This window comes from Pinus tabuliformis, chromosome 1_2, assembly GCF_031772625.1.
Source record: "Pinus tabuliformis cultivar Carrire ecotype Pingquan chromosome 1_2, CPIR1, whole genome shotgun sequence".
Taxonomy (NCBI): domain Eukaryota; kingdom Viridiplantae; phylum Streptophyta; class Pinopsida; order Pinales; family Pinaceae; genus Pinus; species Pinus tabuliformis.
Window position 1 is genome coordinate 1,115,584,255 of NC_142298.1, and position 24,326 is coordinate 1,115,608,580.

A 24,326-nucleotide genomic window follows, 5' to 3' on the forward strand; every position below is an offset into this window, starting at 1 on the left:
TCCTGAGACCCAACAAGTGGTATCGGAGCCAAGTTCGAGGTTACCCAAGTGGATGAATCCTCGGAATGTCGAAACAAAGATGGTGAGCCCCCGTAAGCCTGAGGATGAGCTCGGTTAAACAGGCGGTGTGCTCCGGATTCTTCATGGACGTGTCTTGCCTACCAACACGGTGAAGAGGAGTTGACCTGGGATGGAGCAAGCTCTCTAGACAGGTGGTGCTACCATGTAAGGCGTGAGCCACCAACGCATTGGAGCGGAGAATCCTGGTAGAGAGGGGAGAATCCTGCGTATGGTTTGAGGGGAGGCTCGATGGTCCTTTGTTCGAGGGGAGGATTGTTGGGTATACGAACAAAGTCCCACATTGATTAGAAATGGTAGAAGTGGGAAGGATCATGGGTATATAAGGATGAACATTTATCTCCATTGGTATGAGGCCTTTTGGGGTAAAACCCAAAAACAAACCCATAAGGGCTTAGGCCCAAATTGGACAATATCATACCATTGTGGAGATATGTGGTGTCCTGAGACCCAACATTTACAATACGCAACGCTGCCTAAATAACACCAGAATCGTTTCAGGATCAGCGGCTGCTTCTAATTTCCTCGAGGAACGCCGGAGCACTGTATAAAAAAATTGTGGAACAATGGGTAAAATTCACCATGACAAAAGAGGTTGCTGGAATATGGCGCCAGTGGGCGTGCTGTTATGTTTAATGGCTGTCATTAGGGCTCAACCAGGTATGTGATCCAACAGCTAATGAGTGTATTTTCTGCGCTTTAGATCCTCACTTGATATCTTGTTGCAGACATTATGTTTTGATTTCCTAAGTGATTTCCTAAGTTACTGGTGGTGTGGCAGGATTTCTGAGTATTAGTTGCGGAGGGAGAACGAATTACACTGAAGATAATATAGCATGGGTCACTGATGCTCCTTACATAGACGTCGGCGAGACAGCCGACATAGGGAACGCCTCTCAGGGAGCCTACGGTTCTTACTTGCACCACCTGCGATTATTCCCAAAACCCCTCAACAAGTCTTGCTATCAGCTGCCTGTGTCCCCTAATGTGCCGTACCTCCTCAGATTATGGTTTGCAGTTGGAAATTACGATGGCTTCACAGAATTGCCAAGCTTTTCTTTCTCTATTGAGACGACCGGTTTGTTGGCCGTGGTAAAGAGAACAACCCCGGATGTAGATGTACATTATAATCAAAGAATATTTGTTAGTTCTGGCACTCTGCTCTGCGTTTGCTTGATCAGGACCTCGGAGTCTGACGATCCATTTATTTCTGCCATTGAATTGAGAACCTTCCAAGATGGCATGTATGGAGAAGTTAAGCCAGGAACAATGTCGTGGCCAGGAACATATGATGTCGGTGGAGAATCTCCTATTAGGTATGAAATTTATACATTTACAATCTCCTAAACCTAAAGATGTATGCCAGAACCTAAACAACGCCTTATATAGAATATGCTGATAGATAGATAGATTAATTCTACGCCTTGGGACTGGCACTATGTCAAAAAATTCAATTTTTACCAATACTGCTTATGTCAAGTATTGGATATGCTGATAGATAGATACATTAATCCTACGCCTGCTTTTGTCAAGTATTGAGCTGAATAGTTTCTTTTTCTGGTTAATTACGCAGATATCCTCAAGACAAATTCGACCGCATCTGGACCAATCAATATTTAGCTGCAACTACGCCAGGTGTTGTAATCTCGCAAGAGGCCATTTCAACGCACAATACCAAAGACCTTCCTCCCACTGCTGTCATGCAAACAGCGTGGCTTGGAAACAGCAGGGACATCAATATTAAATCTTCCCCTTACGGTACCAGATCATTACTGCTGTTGTATTTTGCAGAGATCAAAAAGGTCAACACCTCTGAATCGAGATCTTTCTACGTGGAGATAAATGGTGAAACAAATTCAAAAATCATTACTCTGGCGCCGAATTATTCCACCCTTGAGCTACCATTCCTCCTCCATCGAGTATATTCTTTTAACATCGTGAAGGCCCCTAATTCTACCCTGGGTCCAATATTAAACGCCTTTGAGTATCATTGGCTATATGACACGGATGAGGCAACGTATTCTCAGGATAGTAAGTGGCTTACTAAACTTCTCGTACTGAAATTACAAAATTATATGTCTCTTCATTCAATTCCTAACCCAGTACTTCTTTAATTGCAGTTGACGCTCTTCACTCTATCAAAATAAATTTTGACATCAAAGATTGGATTTCCGATCCTTGCTATTTGTTCCCGTGGAAGGGTATTGGCTGTGATAACAGTTCTTTGCCTATAAGAATTTCCGAAATGTAAGCTCACTCTTCCATTTGAAATCATAAAACTCACCAAACTTTTCGTTAAAATTGTATGAGCTCACCGTAATCTTCTTGTTGCCAGCAATTTGTCAGGCAGGAATCTTGCAGGATCGATGCCTAGCAGTATTGGACAATTGACTGCCTTGGTTAATCTGTAAGCAGAATTTTGACTGTTCTTTTATGTGTAACCCTGTGTGAAAAATCCTGAAAAGATATGTACAACAAAACCCAATCTAGATTATAGCATCAATGCTTGTTGCTACACTTTGGTTGGTTATGGAATGTCCATAGAATGAAGTTTTCAGGAGATTATTAATTTGGTAATATGTAATTTTTAATGAAGTTCGGTAAAAAAAAATTGTATATTTCCATATTAGAATATTTTTTTTTGTTTATTTGGTTTTTTTGGTCTCTCTTCCGATACCAATTTGTTAGAAAAATAGAGAGGAGAAACACAATAATTAACACACACAAGTCATAGGAACTGCTACATATCAAAAAGGAGAAACACAATAATTAACACACACAAACCATTCGAACTGCGGTATACCAATTTGTTGCAAAGGCAGAGAGAAGAAACACAATAATTAACACACATAAGTGTTACCGCTCTTCAATTGCTCACACAAAACTTTTTGATCATTACAATGAATTCACTTTAGACCTTTTCCTACCAAAAACTCTAACTTGACATGCACGCATTTACTAAATTCAACCTTTCCAAATATAGGGTGAACTCAAACTGCTAATATTAAACTCAACTTAACTCACACTAACTCAGCTAAACTGAGACTCTAAATCTGGACTGCATTCCATGCTGGAGTAATTATTATTTCCAGCAATTTACAAAGGAAGAACAAAATTGAAATGCTTTATGTCTTTGAATATTATATATTATATCGAGCCTTAAACATATTCAATGTTGATGTTGAAATCAACAGGTCACTGGAGAATAATCATATAATTGGAACTTTGCCAGATTTATCCAATTTAACCATGTTGGAGAGGCTGTAAGTGTTTTTCTCAATTTATCATATTCATTTTGCAGTATCCATTTCTTAAATTTGACAGAAAATTTTGCTTTAATTGCTATGCAGATATCTCCAAAACAACAACCTGAGCGGTAGTGTTCCAGAGTGGCTATCTGAACTGAAAAATCTTAAAGAGTTGCAAGTCTCACTCCCATTCTTGTTCAATGTTAAATAAAATCAGTTTATAATATTTGTAATGAAATCTTCTTTATTTTTTATTACAGGAATATAGAGAACAATAATTTCAGCGGTGCAATTCCTGCCAATCTTTTGCTCCATTGTTCGTTGAAATTCAAGTATTATATTTCCACACAAATTCCCTTTCAAGATATTTTCCAGATCAAGAATTTTTCATATTTTAAATAGAAATGCCACATAGTAATCATGAATAGTTCAAATTCTCATCATCTCTCTGCATTACGTTCATTAAAAATCTCTCTTTATTATGTTTCAGTTATTCTGGAAACCGCTACCTACCTATGGATAAGAGGGAATGTACTCCAAAGAAATCAAAAAATAATACGTCGAAGGTGGTCCTTGTAACAACAGTACTCAGTGCAATTCTAATCGTCACTGTGGCGTTGATAGCAGGTATTGTTGTGTATTTCAAACAGAGGCGAAAGGAAGCAGGGGTTACAAACAACAACAGATTGGTGAAAACAGAATCGAAGCCTTTCTTGTACCAAGGTCAATATTAGAAGATTATTATGCTATATAATGGAAATGTATCTTATAGATGAGAGATGATTATGATTTTATTTTGTGTGTAAAAATTCCAAATTTTCATTTATATAACAAACGAGTTTTGCCCTAGTAAAATATTAAGTTTAACCTATATGAAGAGCTTGCAGAGTCCTCAATGATTACTGTGCCAAATCCAACAAAGTCCCGCGCTTTCACTTTAGATGATATGATTGCTGCAACAAAAGACTTCAGTACAAAGATCGGACGAGGGGGATTTGGATCGGTGTTCTTTGGTAAATTGCCAGAAGGGAAAGATATAGCGGTAAAAGTGCTGTCATCCTTCTCCCACCAAGGAGTTCAAGAGTTCTTGAATGAGGTAAAATATAAGCTCAATTTACAGGTTTTGCTGTGTTCTGTTTGGAAGTGTATTGATTCATCAAAATTGTTAGCCAAATGTGAAAAAAAATAGTTGGATTTTTGGTGAAATTTTATACTTGAGTTTATGTAAAGTGTAAATCCAAGCATTCCAATTGTTAACTTTAAAAAACTGAAATTTTATATTTAAAAATTCATACAATTTATACTTGACTGCATGGCTCTAAATTATATGTATGCCATGAACAGGTTGATCTTCTTTCTAGAATCAATCATAGAAACTTGGTATCTTTACTGGGCTATTGTAACGAATCAAGAGAAGTTATGCTTATCTACGAGCACATGTCAGGAGGGTCGCTAAGGGACCACCTTTATGGTAAATTATATGGCTTGATAATATTTTTGTTTCCGTTGATAGAATAGCCCAAGCAACCTACCTGAATTTGATTTTTATTCTCTCCACACCTTTTATTCTCTTCACAGGTGTGAATGCAGGAAATTCAGAACTAAATTGGAAAACAAGGCTCAAAATAGCTTTGGATGCAGCACATGGTAAGTCTAAAAGTGAAATAATAATAGACAATATAAATTATCAGTATTATTAAGGGGAGAAACTATTTATGGAGATTAAAACTGTTTTACAAAACTTTAGTGTAAGCTGCGCACAACTTGAGTGTTAGTATTTTATAGATAAATAAATGTTTTTAAGGTTAACATTTAAGTTGAAGTGAATTACTTATATATATTAAATAGTTTATTTAAACGGTTTAAATTTAAGTGAAACCATTTAAATTTAAGTTTAAAAAAATAAAAAATACAAAAATAAAAAAATAAATTAAATTGAATAAAATTATTCAGAAAAATAATTGTGAAAAAATTATTTCTTTTATAAATTAGAATATAAATATATCATTTAATTAACATCATATTTGTATGTCAAGGTTTGGAATATCTGCATACCGGCTGCATTCCTAAGATAATTCACAGGGACATCAAAACCGCCAACATCCTTTTAGACAGCAATTTGAATGGAAAACTAGCCGATTTTGGTCTTTCAAGGATGACGATTGATGAGGAGGCCACTCATGTTACCACTGCAGTGAAAGGAACGTTAGGATACCTGGATCCAGAGTACATCCTAACCCAAATAACTGAACTTATTCTATATGCAATATTCTTTAATATTCTTTATGTTAATGAATTCAATTCATTACTTTGAGTATATGTAATTTTTCTGCCGTGCTTTCAATTATGTTCTTCAAGAGAACAGCCATTCCCAAGTTTTATTTCCACCGTACTTCGATTAAAAGTAAGTTGATGAGGGGAATATTTTGACAGGTATTTCAACACTCAAATGTTGACGGAGAAGAGTGATGTGTATAGTTTTGGAGTGGTTTTGCTGGAGATCATATGCGGTAGACAACCCATAGATCTGACCGTTGCTGAAGAAGATGTAAACATCATTCGATGGGTAAGGAATATTCTCATCAATCATCCAACGTTTAAATAGAAATATTTTGCAGGGCAACTTTTTCAATGAATTTTTTGAATGTTTACAGGTGACACCGTATCTATTGGATATGGATAAAAATGCGTGTATTACAACAGAAATTATAGACAAGAGGTTGGGTAGTGAAGGTTACGACATGAAATCCATCACTCGTGTTGCCAAAGTAGCGATGAGATGTGTTGAGGCTGAACCGTCTTCCAGGCCGAGCGTGAGTGAAGTAGTGGAAGAGCTGAAGAAGGCTCTGAAAATTGAGAATAAGGTTTCCATTTCAGAGGAGATTCGCATCGAAGGGGGGGATTCGAGTAAAGGCGAGGGAATGGAGTGGAGTAATCAGGAAGAAGATCAGTTCGCGAAGAAGTAAAAGTGGATGTGGATGTGGATTGAATGTCAAATCCAGGGGACTCTCTATCATGTAACTCAATGACTACTTTGCAGTTTTCAATTTGCAACTTGATTAGGCCTATGTTATAATATTATTGCATATTTCAAGAATTTGATAGTTAATTTTTTTTTTTTTATCTCCCATCCACACAAATCAAGAACTCATCCTTGTTTTTAAATTCTAACATTTAGAACCTGGTTTATGAAAGGTCTAACACTTTTTTCATCCAACATTCTATCTGAGAAACTGCACATATGAGGAACTTTAATTGTTTAACTGACTTACTTGACCACTACCGCTTATTGAATTTAATTGCTCAACTGATTGACCTTACCACTCTTACTACCGCTGATAAAATTTAATTGTTTAACGGCTTGAGTTAACCACTGCCGCTTATAAAATTTATTTGTTTAACTGATTACTTGACCACTACTGGTTATGAAATTTAATTTTGAACTATACATTTAAATAACTTTAATTGTTTAACCGATTGACTTGACCACTAACGCTTATAAAATTTAATTGTTTAACGGATTGACCCGAACATTACTATTTATACAATTTAAAATAAAATTGATTGATTACAGATCTCAGGGATGTAAACAGTTAAACAGAAAATCATGTGATGCCAATGTGAAAAAGACAACAGTGACATTGCGCAATGTGTTAAAAAGGTAATAACATTGACATTACTACCATATAGCTCTTGTTTATATTAAAATAGTTTGGTAAACATTTTCACAACTTTATCTCTAATTTCATTTTATTTTGTAAAACATTATATAAAATTCCTTTTTGACATATTCCCATACTACATTTTTAGACATACTTTTTATATTTTTAGATAAGATTTCCATTATCTTTCCCCAAGATATCCCTAATGAAATTATTAATTACACCTTTCACCTTTTCATTACCTTCCATTGTTTTTATAAATAACCTTTAGAATTTTTTGTACATAATTTGTGAGTAGAGAGGGTATACCTATGTTCACTGGTTTCAGGAGGATATTCATTTTCTTCATTCATGTAAATTTGCTATGTATCTTTGTTGAAGAGTTTCTCTATTATAGATTTTTTTTTTTCTTGTGTTATTTGATTTTAAGGCAAGGCTTTTGTTTCTTAGTTTGTGATTAATAGTGTAAATTACTTGGGGAAAGGTGCTCTCTCCCATTGGATGACTCATAGAATCAAACAACTTTTTAGCAAATTCTTTCTAATTTACTTTAAACTTATAATATTTTAAATTATTATGATACATAATTTTGAACATGTTCATATGGGTATTATGCATTAAATATGTAAAATATTTTAGTTTTTAATTGATCTTAGTTATATGAAGTTCAAACAATGTTATGTTTTACATATATTTTTCAATTATTTTATGTGTATATGTGTTCTGTTTTTTTTGGGTAGTTGGAAGAAATGTTTTTTTTTTTTTTTGTTCACCAGAGTTCAATTTCTACAAGTGTTGAGTTCATATTTCTCTACATAAATAAATATTGTGAAATAATAATAGTAAAAAAAATAATAATAGGTTGGATTGAAAATTATAATATATACATGAATCTAGAATATTTTCCTTGGTTGTAATATCACTTGCAATAAGTTTTGCATAAATAGAGTCATTTCTCCTATAAATTTCATTTATTGTTTTTCATTAATTAGTCTTTATGAGGTGCATATTCTTTTGTGCTAAAAATATATTTTATTTATGAAATATGAATCTTTTAGAAAGAAAGAAAAAGTCCACCCTTCCCCCTCTAACTCTTCTTCCTCTCCCCTTTATAAAAGGAGCTAGTGATCACATCTCTAAAATGTTAGCTAGGAAGAACATTAAAACTAGTAGTAGATATCTCGAGATAATTATGTTATGAAGAGATGAAACATCCTAAGTTTATGGTGAACATTTCACTCATCATCAGGGACTAGAAGCAAGAAATAATAGGTAAAGAGGAGTATCAAACACTACAAGGTTCTAAAGCAATTATTCAAATCTCCCAAAGATCAATAAGATCCTTGTTGAATCTTAGAGTTTATAAAATGTATTGGTGTATAAAATCTTATATAGACCAAATTGGTAGGTACTTTTAAGCATGTTTGAAGGAGCATATAGCTTATAATACTAATAGTTTTCAAAATATGTTGAGCATTCTTATAAATCTAGATAAATTATATACTTTGATGAACCAAAAAACATTAGCCCTCCTCTTTTTTATAAACTTGATGTTTCTCAACCTTTTTTTTTTCTTCATTTCTTTCCTTTTTTCTCTTTTTTCTTATTTATTTATTTTATCTTTTTTCTTAAAAAAACATTATAGACAATCTCCCTAGTATCTTATTGAATTGAATTCGACCATTTATATATTTTTTGGTTCATGAACTTTTTTTCGATTCTTTTAAAATTTCTTTTTATTTTGAAATTTCTTTTCATCATCGTTTGTATAAGAACAATTCTTTCTAATTCCTAATTTTGGTTTAATGGTCCCTTGTGCCTTCCTTTCTCCATTGAATTAATAATTTTCTTCCCCTTTCTAATAAAATTAATAATTATTAGTAAAAAGTATTTTTTTTAATTTTATTAATTAGTTAATCTAACTTATTTTTTAATTAATTAAACTAATTTATTATAAGTTATTAATTGATTAATCTTACTAATTGATTAATCAATTTATTATTTTTCCACACGATTCATAATAATTTTATTTTTCCAATTTCTTAATCAAAATTATCTCTCTTTATAGTCAATTGCTTCAGCATTAAGCTTTGAATAGTTAATCTAACATTGTTCTTGTCTCACCTTTCCTCATTATTAAACTAGTTGCTCTATTTTCTTATCAACATGCTTTGCATGGTCCCTCAGGATGGGTAGAATGTCCACTCAAGACCGTGGAAAAATTCTCTCTCTCTTTCTCTCTTTCTATCTATATATATATTAGGAAGCTCTAAAAAAATATTTGAAATTATATTTAAATTTTGACATAGTATGTCTTATTTCTATTTTTAAAAATTATATGTTGATATTGTATATTTTATATTTACTTTATATTTTATATATTTTAAGTATCATATCCATTTTAATAAGTGTATATTAAATGAATAAATTATTCTTATATTTTAATTTATCAAAATCATATTAAAAGAAGTCCATGGTTGTAGAGCAAATGATGATAGATTGTTTTATTAAGACACTTTGTGATGTAAGAGTCAAAAATCAGTGGTTAGGTGTCAATTTCATGTGATTTTGAAAACTTAAAATATTATTAAAATAAAAAAACTCTTACTATATTACCAATGCTACATGTATATACACATATCTAAATACATAAACTCTATAATTCATTTCACATAACTCACAAGTTTTAATATATCATTACTATACATTCAATACATTATAATTAAATGCCATACCATTTTCTAAGTTATTTGTTGTTTCACATCTAATTTTTTTCATTAAAATCTTTGTTTTGGAGATAATTATTAAAAATGGTTTCCCATTTGAAATAAAATTAGATTTAATAATATTCTAAATCGGTCACATTAGGGGATATGTTCCATGGTTTGGAAAATGTTAATACTGATTGTGCATCTTCAGAGTCCATCCATCGAGCTTTTCATTTTCCAGAACGAGGGGACTTTTCTATCATGTAACTCAATGACTATTCTGCATTTTTTATTTTACAACTGGATTAATGTTTTTAAATTCTATGGTGCACATCCTATAACATTATTGCATATTTCAAGAATATTTTAAGTTTTGATAATTAAAACAAAATTACAATATTCCAAAATTATACAATCACATTCCTTATCCATTTTTTCAAATTCCAACTTTTGGACCCTAGTTTATGAAAGGAGGTATCACACACATGGAAACATTTTTTCATCCAACATTATATCTCATAAACTACACATCTAAAGAACTTTAATTGTTCAACTGATTGACTTAACCACTATCGCTTATAAAGTTTAATTGTTTAATTGATTGACTTTACCACTACTAGTACTGTCGATAAAATTTAATTGTTCAACTGATTGACTTGACCACTACTGCTTATACAATTTAATTGTTTAACTGATTGACTACAACTTGACACAGATTCTACACTTTATTTCAAGCACATTGTATTCATTGCATATCTCAAACACATTGACGTGGTGCAAGTGGGGGCTCTCTCTTCTGGAGTAGGCTAATAGGTCGACGGAACATCCTTCGTGTTTCATGCTCGTTCGTCACTTGTGAGGCCCCTCTAGTGATCTGCTCCGCGACGTGGGATCCGTGAACGAAACAAATATTTCTCCTTTGGTGAAAGGAACTTTTCTCCATCTCCAACTCTCCATCGTCATCTTTGTCCCCGTCATCGTAACATGGAGAGCTATATTTTCCACAGTCCGAGCCAACTCCTTGATGTGACAACTCCTCTACCTGTTACAAATTTCATCGTTAGTTTCGTTTCGAATGGTTGTAGGCAGTGAATGAATTTTGAATTAAGAATTCCAAATTTATGGACCCATACGAGTCGACGAATTTTTTAAATCTATCACGTGTGGTAAGACAGAGCCCTTCTCTCTTTTGTTGTCAACACCTTTTCACGAAAGCCCCATTTCATTGTGTCTACTCAACGATTTTGAACTACCAACGATTTCATTTTGCAGACCATTTTCATAAATTCTCCCACTCCATCAACAATCTTTGTTGGACTCCATCTTCATTTTGTAGGTCGTTTTCAGAAATTCACCATTCCACCAAGCCCTTTTTTCCTTTCCCGAGTTATTTTCTCTCCCACCGATACCTCTTTCGAGTCCTTTTCTCCTTCCTAAGTATTTCCGACAGAGACAGAGAAAATTCTCTCTGAATTTTTTAGAGTAGGCTCAATCGATGACAGGGTTACCGTAGGCGCGAAGGGTTACCATTTTGTAGAGGGGGTTACCATTTTCAAAGATAAATTTACTGTTTCTTTTTTACAAATTATCTGCATTTTCTAATAATTTTATGCATTATTTTTCTCCTGCTAACAAATTTGTGGGATGTTGTTTCAGGGTCTAACGATCTGGTCTAGTGCGTTTCAGGGTCGAATGATCTGGGCTAGTTAGAGCACACAGAGAAAACGTATCCAATGAGCAGAGGTAATTTCCTACCAAATTTCATTACAAAGTCCATTCTATAAGATCTCCGAGAGATCGAGAGAAGAACATATGGTTTATCTACTACCGGGAGAAGATGAGGATGAATACTATCGGATAGCTACGGGAAATTCTTTGGCGTTAAATCAAGGAATTCAAGAGGAACAAATTACTCCAGCTCGATACCGACAAGAATTTATAGTTATTGCATGGGAACAAATCCATTTCAGAAGTATTTTTCCTTTCCAATATTTTTCCGTTGGAGTTTCCCTTATTCCTTTTCTCGAACATAATGATGCGAATCGCGCTCTAATGGGTTCTAATATGCAGCGTCAAGCAGTTCCACTTTTTCGACCCGAGAAGTGCATTGCCGGAACTGGGTTGGAAGGTCAAGCAGCTCTAGATTCAGGAAGTGTAGCTATAGCTACACAAGAGGGAAGGATCGAGTATATCGATGCTGTAAATATAACTTCATCGGTTAATGGAGACACTGTACGAACAGAATCGGTTATCAACGTTCTAATACCAATACTTGTACGCATCAAAAACCTAAAATTCATCAAGGGGAATGTGTAAAGAAGGGACAAATTCTGGCGGATGGTGCGACTACGGTAGGCGGAGAACTATCTTTGGGAAAAAACGTTTTAGTAGCTTATATGCCATGGGAAGGATACAATTTCGAAGACGCAATACTCATTAGTGAACGTCTGGTATATGAAGATATTTATACCTCTTTCCATATCGTAAGATACAGGATTGAAATTTACACTTCCATTTTTTGTTGTCGCTTATTCCATTAAAAAAAATTCAGTGAGTCACCGCAACAGTGACAAACAAGTTGCCGGAGCAGTGACTAGTGAGATTTTGCAGTTGTGACCAATGAGTTGCCACAACAACAGTTATCTAGGTCGTAGGTGTGGCAACTCATTGAACACCATTGTGGAAACTCACTTCTCACCATTGTTGCATATTTTCAACTAAATTTTTTCATGTTGTTGCTTTGTGTGTATTGTTTTTAGCCAAAAAAAAAAAACAAACAAAGTTACAAAGAATTGGTAGCCATTAGTTGAAAAAATATCTCTTAATCATAGTTTGAACTTGTTTTCTTACATGTACTACATAGATTTAATTATTAGGAGTATTGAGGAGACATACAAACTTGAAATTTCAAATTTACATTGAAACTTTGGTCACAATTACTTGTTTTGGTACTTGTTTTTTTAAATGAGCGAACTTTAAAATTTGGCAATTATATAAAAAAATATTGGAATAATTAAGAGGTAGGATGGAAAGTAACTATCCAAAATAACATTTTTCTAAGTTACTTGATGTTGGAAAACCATGATAATTGAATAAAATTTGACATTTATCTAAATTTCTTGATGCTAGAAAACCGAGATAACTTAAGAAAATTTAAGAGGTTGATTATATACCTTTTTATTAAGATGTGGGTTGGAAAGCAAGTATCCAAAACAAAAAATTTCAAAACTAATTGGTACTCCAAAACTATGACAATCTAACAAATTTAACATTTGTCTTAGTTAGGGTAATACTCAAAAATTGTGACAAGTGAATAAATTTAACATCGGTCTAAGTTAATTGCTACTCAAAAGTTGTGATAATTGAATAAAATTTTAGATGTTGGGGGATATTGGGAATAGACAGTCATCTTCATAATCAAGTTCTTCATAAAACAATATTCTCCTGCTCATTGGCATTTAGTAAAATTGTCATCAATGTTATCTCTTATCTGGTTCAAATTACACTTTTTGCTATTAACTTTTGCCCAAGCAGTAAGTAAAAGGAGTACACCAAACAAAATAACATCACAAGAAAAGAAAAGTGTAAAACTGCTACAGAAAGGAGAACTTATTAGTGGAATTGAAATGAACTACTTGATTTAGTACGTGTTCTTTGCATTTATTTTCTAAATGAAAATTAAGATATTTATAATAAGGAAAAAAAGATAAAATAAAACCTCAGAATGATTATGCAAATTCTTAAGTTAAGGATAGTTACTCTGACTGTAAACCTATAATTTAACCAGTGAATAATTAGCACAAATATGATGTCTAATTTAACCTCAACATTAAATTATAACTTCCATAAAAGAAAAATAAAAAATATTTTTATAACTTCCACTAAAATAAAATAATTAATATTATTATAACTTCCCCTATAACACAAAAATTACTATTGTTATAATTTCTCCTAGAATGCAGATAAATTGAATTTGTTCACTTTTTATCATTTGATTGTTATTATTATAGTGATGATTAGTTCATAAAGTAATTATATTTCACTAATAAGGGCTAAAAATTTGATAGCATTCAAATTATTAAAAATTAAATGTGTCTTACTATGGCTAATTATGTTCAAGTTATGGTTGAGGAGGATTTATTATGGAAAATATTTAGTTGACTATGGATGAGCATGTTTCTCCACATTAAATTTTAGTTATCTATGATAGATTATGATTGACTACTATCTATCATGGTTGTTCATATTTGATCACGTTGAAACTGATCAACCAAGGTTACAACAACCAACCATGGTGACAACAGTTGACAGTGGTTTACCATCATTGGTTATGGTTGACTAGTTGACTATGGCTTACCTAGAAAAATCTCGTAAACATAGATCAACCTAGTAAACCTATATCAACCTAGTAAACTATATCAACCTTAAACATAAGTCAAACTAGTAAACATAATAAACCTGGGGAAACCTTGTAAACCTAAGGAAACCTTTTAAACATGTAAACCTAATAAACCTATGTCAACCTAGTAAACATAGATCAACCTAGTAACACTATGTCAACACAGTAAAACTAGGTCAACGTAGTAAACATAGGTCTACTTAGTAAACCTAGGTCAACCTAATAAACTTAGGTTGACCCACTAAATGTAGGTCAACGTAGTAAAAGTAGGTAAACAACGTAAATATAAGTAAACGTAGTAAAAATGGGAAGTTAACATGCCTTGCAACCTTTTAAAATTCTTATTCATTGATATATGATTTGATTAACAATATGAAAACATATTTTTTGTATTTTCATAAGGAAGTGTCCATTTCCTTCCTGAGTTGCCACCACTGTAACAGGGATTTGCTTCCATTGTAACAAGGAGTTTTCACCAGGAGTTTTTACCATTGTAACAATGATTTTTCACCGGAGTTGTTGGATTTGCTTCCATTGTAACAAGGATTTTCCACCAGGAGTTTTTACCATTGTAACAATGATTTTTCACCACTGTAACAAGTAGTTGTTGTCATCATAACGATGAGTTTCCACCACTGCAACAGTGAGTTGTTGCAACATAGTTTGAAAAAAATAGAACAATATTTCATTAATTTTTTTTTCATTTAATTGTTTTCTTGTTTTTGAGATGGTGCAAAAGTGGACCTTAATCATTCAAGTTTGGTGCCATCCAAACCCAAGTTAGGCACGAACTAAATTTGTGGTTCAGAATGAAGCACTAAGTCAAGTCTATCAAAACAATGGAGAAATTTCTCCAAAAACCATGAACAATGAAGCTTACTATCTTGCCCTAGTTGATGGGCTAACAACAACAATGAATTATGATGCAAGTAAAATTGTCATTTACACCAATTCAAAATTAACAACCAATCAAATGATTAGAACTTACCAAATCAGAAGAGAAAATTTGAAACCCCTCCACAAACAAGCAAAAACCATTGCTTCACAATTTCAAAAATTTAACATAACTTACTGATCACATGTTCAAATGGTTGTTGATGATATACTTTGTGAAGCAAGCATCCAATAGAGGCAGATGTGCAATATAAGTGGAGGGGTCATCATGTGCTCCACCAATTATCATTCACGGGCATCGATATATGTGAACTATTAATGAATTCATTTTTCTTGGGATTGTTATCGGGGTTATTATGGTGTTCTTATTTCTTATGATGTTATGGTAGCAACATAAACAACCATTATGTCCATCCTTTTTTATGTATTTATATGAGCTATGTTTTTTTATATACGATCTCACTTTACTTTTTGGTACCTTTTTGAAATTTCAACACAATTTGTATGTAAGGAATGTATTTTTTAGTTAATTCTATTAATGGAATTACATTGTGGTTACAATTGAGACGTGTCATTTGATTACAATTCAATTGTGTCATTTTGATTATATTTCAATTTTGTGTATCTGTTGTAAATACTAAGAGGGGTGGGGAGTGAATAATTATTTCCTTTTATAAATGTTATTTTACCAGTTAAGATCACTTTAATAGAACCCAAAAATGAATAGGAAAAAAAATATTTTTATTAACAAATAGCGATGTCTCGAAAAGTATTTGAAAATATGTTATAAAACGAGACCTTAGAATGCCCTCAATACTTCTTCACATTTCCAATCAAGGTTTCCAACAATTTACTACTATAGAGGTTAGCTCTATCATAAAATTTCCAACACGCATAATTCCACATATCTGAGGGTACAGGGGTTTATTTTTGGATAGGTTCAAAGTATGCTGAGATGGTCGAGGTTGCATAGAGATGTACCGCAGTCTGAAAATTCAGAGACACTGTTTGAAATTATAGAGGAATACTACAGTCCAATATTCAGTGACTTTTTATATGTCTTGTTTTTAAGCCAAATGGAGGCCTCCTGTAGAATAGGGTACTCTCTTTCTCTCTCAGAATTTTCTAGTTCACGAGTTGTGAATAATTATTCTTCTTTCTCCTATGTCTTTTTTTTTTATTTGCGGTTGGAAATTACATAAAAGAAGATAGCCCTTATAGAAGTATAATGACTATAATATTCCACCAAGAACCTGTACTCTCTTTCTCTCTCAAACTTTTCTAGTTCATGCGATGAAAAGTATTCTAGGGGTATCATCTTTAACAATGCAAGGGTTTGCACCTAGGGTTTTACACTCAAGGTTTTCTAATTGACAATGCACCTAGGGTTTTGCACTTAGGGTTTTCATGTAGAAAATGCACCATGGGGTTTACACCTAGGGTTTTTCACTTAGGGTTTTGAACTTTTAGCTAGGATTTTTGCATCATATTGATATGCCTTGCACAATATTAGTGCTTCTTATATATGCTTTCTCACATTTTCTTGTTAGGGAAATTTTCATGCTATGTGTTCTCCATCCATTAACATTGTCTTTATCACAGGTGTTCTTCATCCATTATGGTAAGGGAATCTTTAATACTTAGTATTTCATGCACTTATCATATTCCTTTAGTGAATAATTCATGCATTCATTGTTTACGTCATTTTATGGTTTCATGAATGCATATTAGGGCTTGTTTTACCAAGGGACTTTCAAAGAACCTAGGATTTTAATATTTAACGAGAAATGCTAGGGTTTCATTACCTAAGGTTATCATCTTAAACAATGCAAAGGTTTTCACTTAGGGTTTTGTCCTAGACAATGCACCTAGGGTTTTGCACTTAAGGTTTTATCATAGAAAATGCACCTATGGTTTTGAATATTGGTTTTTGAATATAAGGTTTTGAACTTGTAACTAGGGTTTTTCTATCAGATTGACATGTCTTGGAGAATGTTAGTGCTTCTTATATATGCTTCATGAAATTGCCTTGTTAGGTCATCTTTCATGCTAGGGTTTCTCCACATGTGTTTTTCATCAATTAGCGTAAGGGCATAATGAATGCTTAGGATTTCATGCACTTACCATATATATTTAGGGATTCATTCATCCATTCATTGCTTAGATCATCTTAGGAGTTTATCAATGCATATGAGGGTTTTCTTTAGCAATGAAGTTTCAATGCACCTAGGGTTTTCATCTTCAACAAGTAATGATAGGGTTTTATTACCCAAGATTAACATCTTTAACAATGAAAGGGTTTCCACCTAGGGTTTTTCACTTAGGGTTTTGTCCTACACAATGCACATAGGGGTCTACATTTAGGGTTTCACACTTAGGTTTTCTGAACTTGGTGTTGCAAAAACTAGCATGCTTAGTGAACGGGCTAAAGTTAGAGGGCATATAAACAACTTCAAAAAAAGGCCCACTATCACCATAAGCAATGTTGGATGCGGTCGAACTTGGTCCAAGTTTTGGTCAAAGACTTCGCATTTTGAGAAGAAGAGTGCACGAACTCCGCAAAGTTATATGTACCACGTAATGGGCATTGGAGTTTAGTTCATTATTTTGTTGAGTCCATGGTATGTGGACCATGGTTTTGTTTAGCTATGTAATGTAGTTAAAGACATGTGATGCTTGTCGAAGATAGATAATTCATGATGATCTCATAGTTTGCAAGTGATCGCGTCTTATGTTATGTATTTTGGGTCTTAACGAAAGGCTCCATAGCTGAGTGCGTAGAGGCCTTGAAGAGTCTGCAGCTGAGTGTGCAGACCACCTCCAGCTGGTTGCGTAGGTTGAGAATTTTTATGTATTGAAGATTGTTGGGTGCATGAATTATGGTTAAGCAGACTCCTTCAATACGTAATTTTCAACCCGTAGGTTTCGTAAAATTAGAGTCAAAGCACACAAAATGCCAGAAATGATATGAAATGTTTCTAACTCTATTCCTACTTCCTTAATTACAATCTTGCAGAATCGAAAAGAAAAGATCACCCGACAATTTACACCAAAGAAATTCTAGTGTTGGAATATGAAAGAAAGTACTTTTGCGAAGAAATAAATGAAAGGAACTTTCAAACTCTTGTAAGCAATCCTGATTAATTGAAATGGAAATATATGTCTATCTTCAGTATGATTATATATTAGATTAATAATTGGACCCTTGAAGATATCTAACTTCTTTATAGATTGTTCTCCCTGCACTGAGCTATTATTTGTGTACTACTGCAATACTCTTGCACCAGTACCAGAACAAAGTTTATATGCTGGAATTATATTATACACTTATACTGAAGATTTATGTCCTTATGTAGGGGTTCTAAGTCTTATGACTAGAGCACTTTGTTCCTGTATCAGGATATTGATTCATGTACCAGAACATATAGTCCTGCACCAAGTTTTCAAATTTCTTTTATAAAAGAATAAAGAGTGTGTTAACTAAAGAAATAATTTGCAAAGGTGAACAAAAATTTCAAATAGATTTCACAAATAGAAAGATGCTTCAACCCAAATTAAATTCAATATAAGAATTAACTTCGAAATTCAAAGCACACTTTTCTTCAATCAAGGAACTCTTTCATGGAACTAAAGAAATCATCTAATTGTGACAACAGGCTTTATCCCTATAACAGTTATTCGCATAAATATGATCTTCCTTTTCAATATTTTTTAATTCGAAAAGGTTCAATTTGAATAATTAGATGTGAAGTTCGATCCTTTCCTCAAAAGTGTAAAGTGCAGGTACAAACTAATGCATTATAACAACGTTCATTCCTTAATTACCAAATCATATTCAATCCAGAATATCAAGAATACTTCTAAAAGATGAACACTCACTTGCATAAATGCATCAAGATCCTTGTGATAGAAAAGAACGAAAAACTTTGTTGTAATGAACTAAAGAAATCAAATTGTAGAATTGTAAATGCACTAGTGTAAGAATAATGTGCTTGCACGATCCAGGCATAAATAATACTAAGCTTTGAAAAGAAAAATTACAAAAGGGTAAGATCAAACTTAGTTAAGCATGCACACCACGGATCCGTCACACAATGGCTATAAATGAAATCGAACCTGAACTTTGTGAAAGAATAGAAGCATCTACCTTAATTCACGCCTTGCATTAAAATGAAATCAACACAATTTTAACGAGAGAGAAGAATGTGAGGGAGAACGAGCTAGGTTGGATGGGCACTAGCCAACCAACTCGTTTCCCTGTTTAAGAAACTTGGAAACTTAGCTCTCAGCAACACATCAACATAGAATTAAAACACAAGATTGCAACAACATGGCGCAGTACCTTGATATTAAATTTCAGAATCAGCAAATGTACATGATGAAATCGAATCTAGCCCAGAATGAGATCGATACCAGTAAGATTATAAAATACCACAGTTACAGTAGCATAGCTATCACTCCGCTCGCTACCATTTTCTATCTGAATCCTTCATTATATACATCCCTTTAGGACTGCATCTGTAACAAAATTACATTTAGCATTATGATCTAAGCCTTTCAGCTGTAACGAAATAACAACAATATTACATGCTAAGCCTTTCGGTTGTAACAAAACACTAAACTTAAGCATTCGGCCGGCGACCTAATCTCTATCATATCCCTGACTTATCTCCGCTCCGAGCCCAACTCGAGATGACCGATTCTAAATGAGATGTCCACGTTAGGTAGTGAGCTGTCACAAAAGTTTAGGATTCACCAGCGGTGCAAGAATCCTACCTGCACTTGACCATGCTAAAGAAATGATTAATACGTTGCTTACCAAATACTTTAGGAAATAATATATTAGTTTCAAATAATATTAAAGGTATAATGTTAAGAAACTGTCTCACAAAAAGATAGAAAAGATAGATCAACTACTTTAGAATCAGCCTCTTCGAGGGGGAAACCTCCTTTACATTACATAAATGAACAATTCTTGTATGATACAAATGACAAAACCTTCTTTCTATATATAGGAGTCTAAGGGATCACAATATAATCAAAGTCTGCATAACAATAATAATATAAGGTCACAACATTAACAACAATGGGCTTCTATGGGGCACAATAATAACAATATGGGGACAATAGGGGCACAATAATAACAATAAGGGCTATAATGACAATAGTAATGGGGGAATCACTAGTATTATAGGGACCTAACATGCCCCTCTCCATCAAAAAAGTGTTGTCCTCAATGCTTGAGTAGTTTTGGATGCTTTTGTATAAAATTATCATATTCCCATGTGGAATATTTAGTGGGTAAGTTCTTCCACTTGAAGAGATACTCCGAAATTGATCGATTTCATAAATGTCGAGTTCTTGATTATGTGACTGCTTCAGGTTCCAATATGATTTTTCCTTCCTCATCAGGTTCTAGCAATATTGTTTGAACTGGGAGCTAGTCACCAATAACCTTCTTTAAGCACGAAGTATGGAAAACTAGGTGCACTCGAGAAGCTGCAGGAAGCTCTAATTTCTATGCCATAGTACCAATCTTTTGCAACACTTTGGATGGACCATAATACTTTGGTGATAATTTATTGTCCTTCTTAGCTTGCTTGAGGGACATTTGTTCATATGGTTGTAGTCGTAGAAATACCCAGTCACCTACATCAAAACTTATTTCACTGCAATTTTGATCTCACTGTTATTTCATTCTATTATGTGCCAAAGTTAGATTATCCTTTAAGAGTTGGAGAACTTGTTGTTGATGCTCGATGTGGTATTCCACTGCTTGAACCTTATAATTTTCTCTTAACTATGATATGATGAATGGTGGGTGACATCCATAAAGTGCCATAAATGGGGTCATTTTTGCTACAATATGGAAGGAAGTGTTATACCACCATTCAGCTAAAGGCAACCATTTGACCCATTGCGTATGTTTATCATATACAAAGCAACGAATATATCCTTCCAAACATTTGTTTAATATCTAAGTTTTTGCATTAGATTGAGGATGATAAGATGAGATATGAGCTAACTGAGTACCAAGACAAGAAAATAATTCTGTCCAAAAATTTCCAGTGAAAATAGGATCTCTGTCGCTTACAATAATCTTTGGGTTTCCATGTGGCTTTTGAATTGTTTCCATAAATGCAGTAGAAATTGTACTGGATTTAAATGGATGAGATAATGCACAAAAGTGTGCATACTAGGTAAGTATATCAACTAACACCATGATGACACTCTTTCCTTCAAACTTGGGTAAACCTGTGATAAAATCCATTGAAACCTCATCCCAACGTTGACTTGGAATGGATAAAGGTTGCAATAGACTCGAGGTCTTAATTGTTTCAAATTTATTTTCTTGGCAAACCAAACATTCCACCACAAAATTTTGAATATCAGATTTAAGGCCATCCCAAAAAAATTCCTTCTTAACCCTGTGGTAAGTTTTTAAAAATCCTTAGTGCCCTCCTAAGGTAGAGGCGTGGAATTCCGTAAGAATTTTTTGTTTCAGTTGGGAATTTTGACATAGGTATAAGTGATCTTTGTACCATAACCAGTCATTTTTCCACCTAAATGTATCAGATGTATTGGGATCTTGTTGTAACTTCTGAATGAGTTCCCGCACTTCTTTATGATTCTTCCATTCATCCCTTTCTTCGTTTATCCAATATGGCTGGATAATAGAAATGGCACAAAGCAATGCTTCGACATCCTCATCCTTTCTTGAGAGTGCATCTGCCAAGACATTTTGCTTTCCTTTTCTATAGATGATTACAAAGTCATAACCCAAAATTGTTGTCACCGATTTTTGCTGCTCTTCTGAAAATAATATTTGTTCTAAAAAGTATTTAATCCTATCATGATCCTTTGTTACCTTGAAGTCTATTCCCATTAGGTAGGGTCACCATTTATTAAGTGCATGTAGTATTGCCAACATTTCCTTCTCATAAATAGCTTTTTGTAAATAATTTCATTTGATTACACCATTTTCTAAAGAAATGTGTCTTTCTTCTTGCATTAAAACATCACCAATTCCATTTCATGAGGCATCACATTCCATAATAAAGGTTTTGTGAAGTCCGGCGTAGCTAAGACTGGTGCTTGGCACATTGCCTCTTTAAGATGTTCAAATGCCTTCATTGCTTTTGGGGTCCATAAAAATGCATCTTTCTTTAATAATTTTGTTAGAGGTGGCACATTTTTCATGTTTGACTAAAAAAATATGTTCGCCACATATTTAACCAAGTTGTTTACTAAAAATAAACATATTTATAATTAAGAAATTTAATTATTAATTATTAATAATATTTGTATATATATACTTTTGAAAGAAAGTCCACCCACTGAATTTTTTTCAAAGAGAAACCGCTCATGGGTACATGGTTTATGGTTTAAAAGTATAACTTGGCGTGAAATAGTATAACTTGCAAGGTGTATGGATTTGATGGTTAGGTGAGTTCAGAAATATATATCGTATAAAATATTCTATGAACATAGCGTTCACATGGGATGTTTTAACATAATTTTTGTAATGTTTAAAGGTACTTTGAATATGTGCATTAAAATATATTAAGAGAGTAAAATATTCTATGAATTTAGCGTTCAGATGTGGTATTCCAATAGCGTTCACATGGGATGTTTTAACATAATTTTTGTAATGCTTAAAGGTACTTTGAATATGCGCATTAAAATATATAAAGAGAGTAAAGTATTCTATGAATTTAGCGTTCAGATGTGATATTCCAATAGCGTTCACATGGGATGTTTTAACATAATTTTTGTAATGCTTAAAGGTACTTTGAATATGTGCATTAAAATATATTAAGAGAGTAAAATATTCTATGAATTTAGCGTTCAGATGTGATATTCCAATAGCGTTCACATGGGATGTTTTAACATAATTTTTGTAATGTTTAAAGGTACTTTGAATATGTGCATTAAAATATATTAAGAGAGTAAAATATTCTATGAATTTAGCGTTCAGATGTGATATTCCAATAGCGTTCACATGGGATGTTTTAACATAATTTTTGTAATGTTTAAAGGTACTTTGAATATGTGCATTAAAATATATTAAGAGAGTAAAATATTCTATGAATTTAGCGTTCAGATGTGATATTCCAACATAATTTTTGTAATGCTTAAAGGTACTTTGAATCTGTGCATTAAAATATATTAAGAGAGTGCGGTATGCATTGCTTAAAAGGTACTTTGCAAGGTGTATGGATTTGATGGTTGGGTGAGTGGAATCATTTATTACTTTGAATATGTGCATTAAAATATATTAAGCGAGTACGGTATGCATTGTTTAAAGGTACTTTGAATCTGCGCATTAAAATATATTAAGAGAGTGCGGTATGCATCAATGTCGAATTGTAAATTTTGTTTTAGCTTTTTGACCGGGTACTGGGTCTACCCACCATTATTATTATATAGTATTTTTGTTTTAGCTTTTTTTAACCGGGTATTGGGTCTACTCACCATTATTATTAGTAAATAGTATTTTGCTTCATCATTTATTTATTTATTTAATATATTCGGTTTGTTGGAAAGAAAAATGAAAATTATTATTATTATTATTAAATAATATTATTATAAATAGTATTATTAGAAAGAAAAATGAAAATTATTATTATTATTATTATTATTGTTTTGATGATAAGTTATATTTGCTGGTTTAAAATGGTGACACATTTTGTGATGGATTAAATTAGCATTTGCATCACATGTTACAAAGGAAATGTCATAAGGTAATGGCATAAGAAACAATAGCATAGAAGGAAGAAGTCAAAATTTTATGCAATTTTGTTTCTTTACTGGTGTTTTCTTTTTATCATATGTTATGTTTCACGAAGATTCCAACCAGTATACCTTCAAAGTGAAGGTAATGCAAAACAATTCACTCCAAAGGATTTATGAAAATGCACTTTATTAAGATTATGGAACCTTTATAAGTAAATGACTTAAATCAAACATTTCATAAGGCCCAAGACGTCCTCTTCATCTCCCAAGCTCATGTGGATCACATTGTAAGTGTTTTCATTGTTAATTGGTGTTTTTTTAAGGGGTTGTTAAATTTCTGATTGCACAACCTGTGGTTCATATTGAAAAGCAACATATTGAAAAGCAACTATACCTCAATCTTTTCAAATGTGTAAAAAGCTCTATGGCAATTAAAATTATAGTTTGAATGCTATTCATTTGAAATATACAAATATATCTAAATCTTTTCCAATGTGTAGAAAGCTCCATGGAAATTAAAATTATAATTTGAATGCTATTCACTTGAAATATGGGGTCCTAGATATTGACATGTTTGTAGAGTTTGACATATGCCTTTCAT

At 33.0% G+C, this 24,326-nt stretch overlaps 1 protein-coding gene across 1 annotated transcript; it reads left to right on the plus strand.

Annotated features, from left to right (window-relative positions):
• Positions 1–539: 539 nt before the first annotated feature.
• Positions 540–6,481, plus strand: LOC149210053 (putative LRR receptor-like serine/threonine-protein kinase At1g67720). The gene is made up of 16 exons (XM_089394348.1): positions 540–738; positions 860–1,394; positions 1,652–2,109; positions 2,199–2,325; positions 2,414–2,485; positions 3,273–3,341; positions 3,429–3,500; positions 3,587–3,658; positions 3,817–3,892; positions 3,977–4,049; positions 4,205–4,422; positions 4,671–4,797; positions 4,905–4,973; positions 5,363–5,552; positions 5,760–5,892; positions 5,981–6,481. Exons 1-16 carry the CDS (start codon positions 645–647, stop codon positions 6,290–6,292), a joined length of 2,697 nt encoding a protein of 898 aa, XP_089250474.1. The 5' UTR covers positions 540–644; the 3' UTR covers positions 6,293–6,481.
• The last annotated feature ends 17,845 nt before the right edge of the window (positions 6,482–24,326 follow it).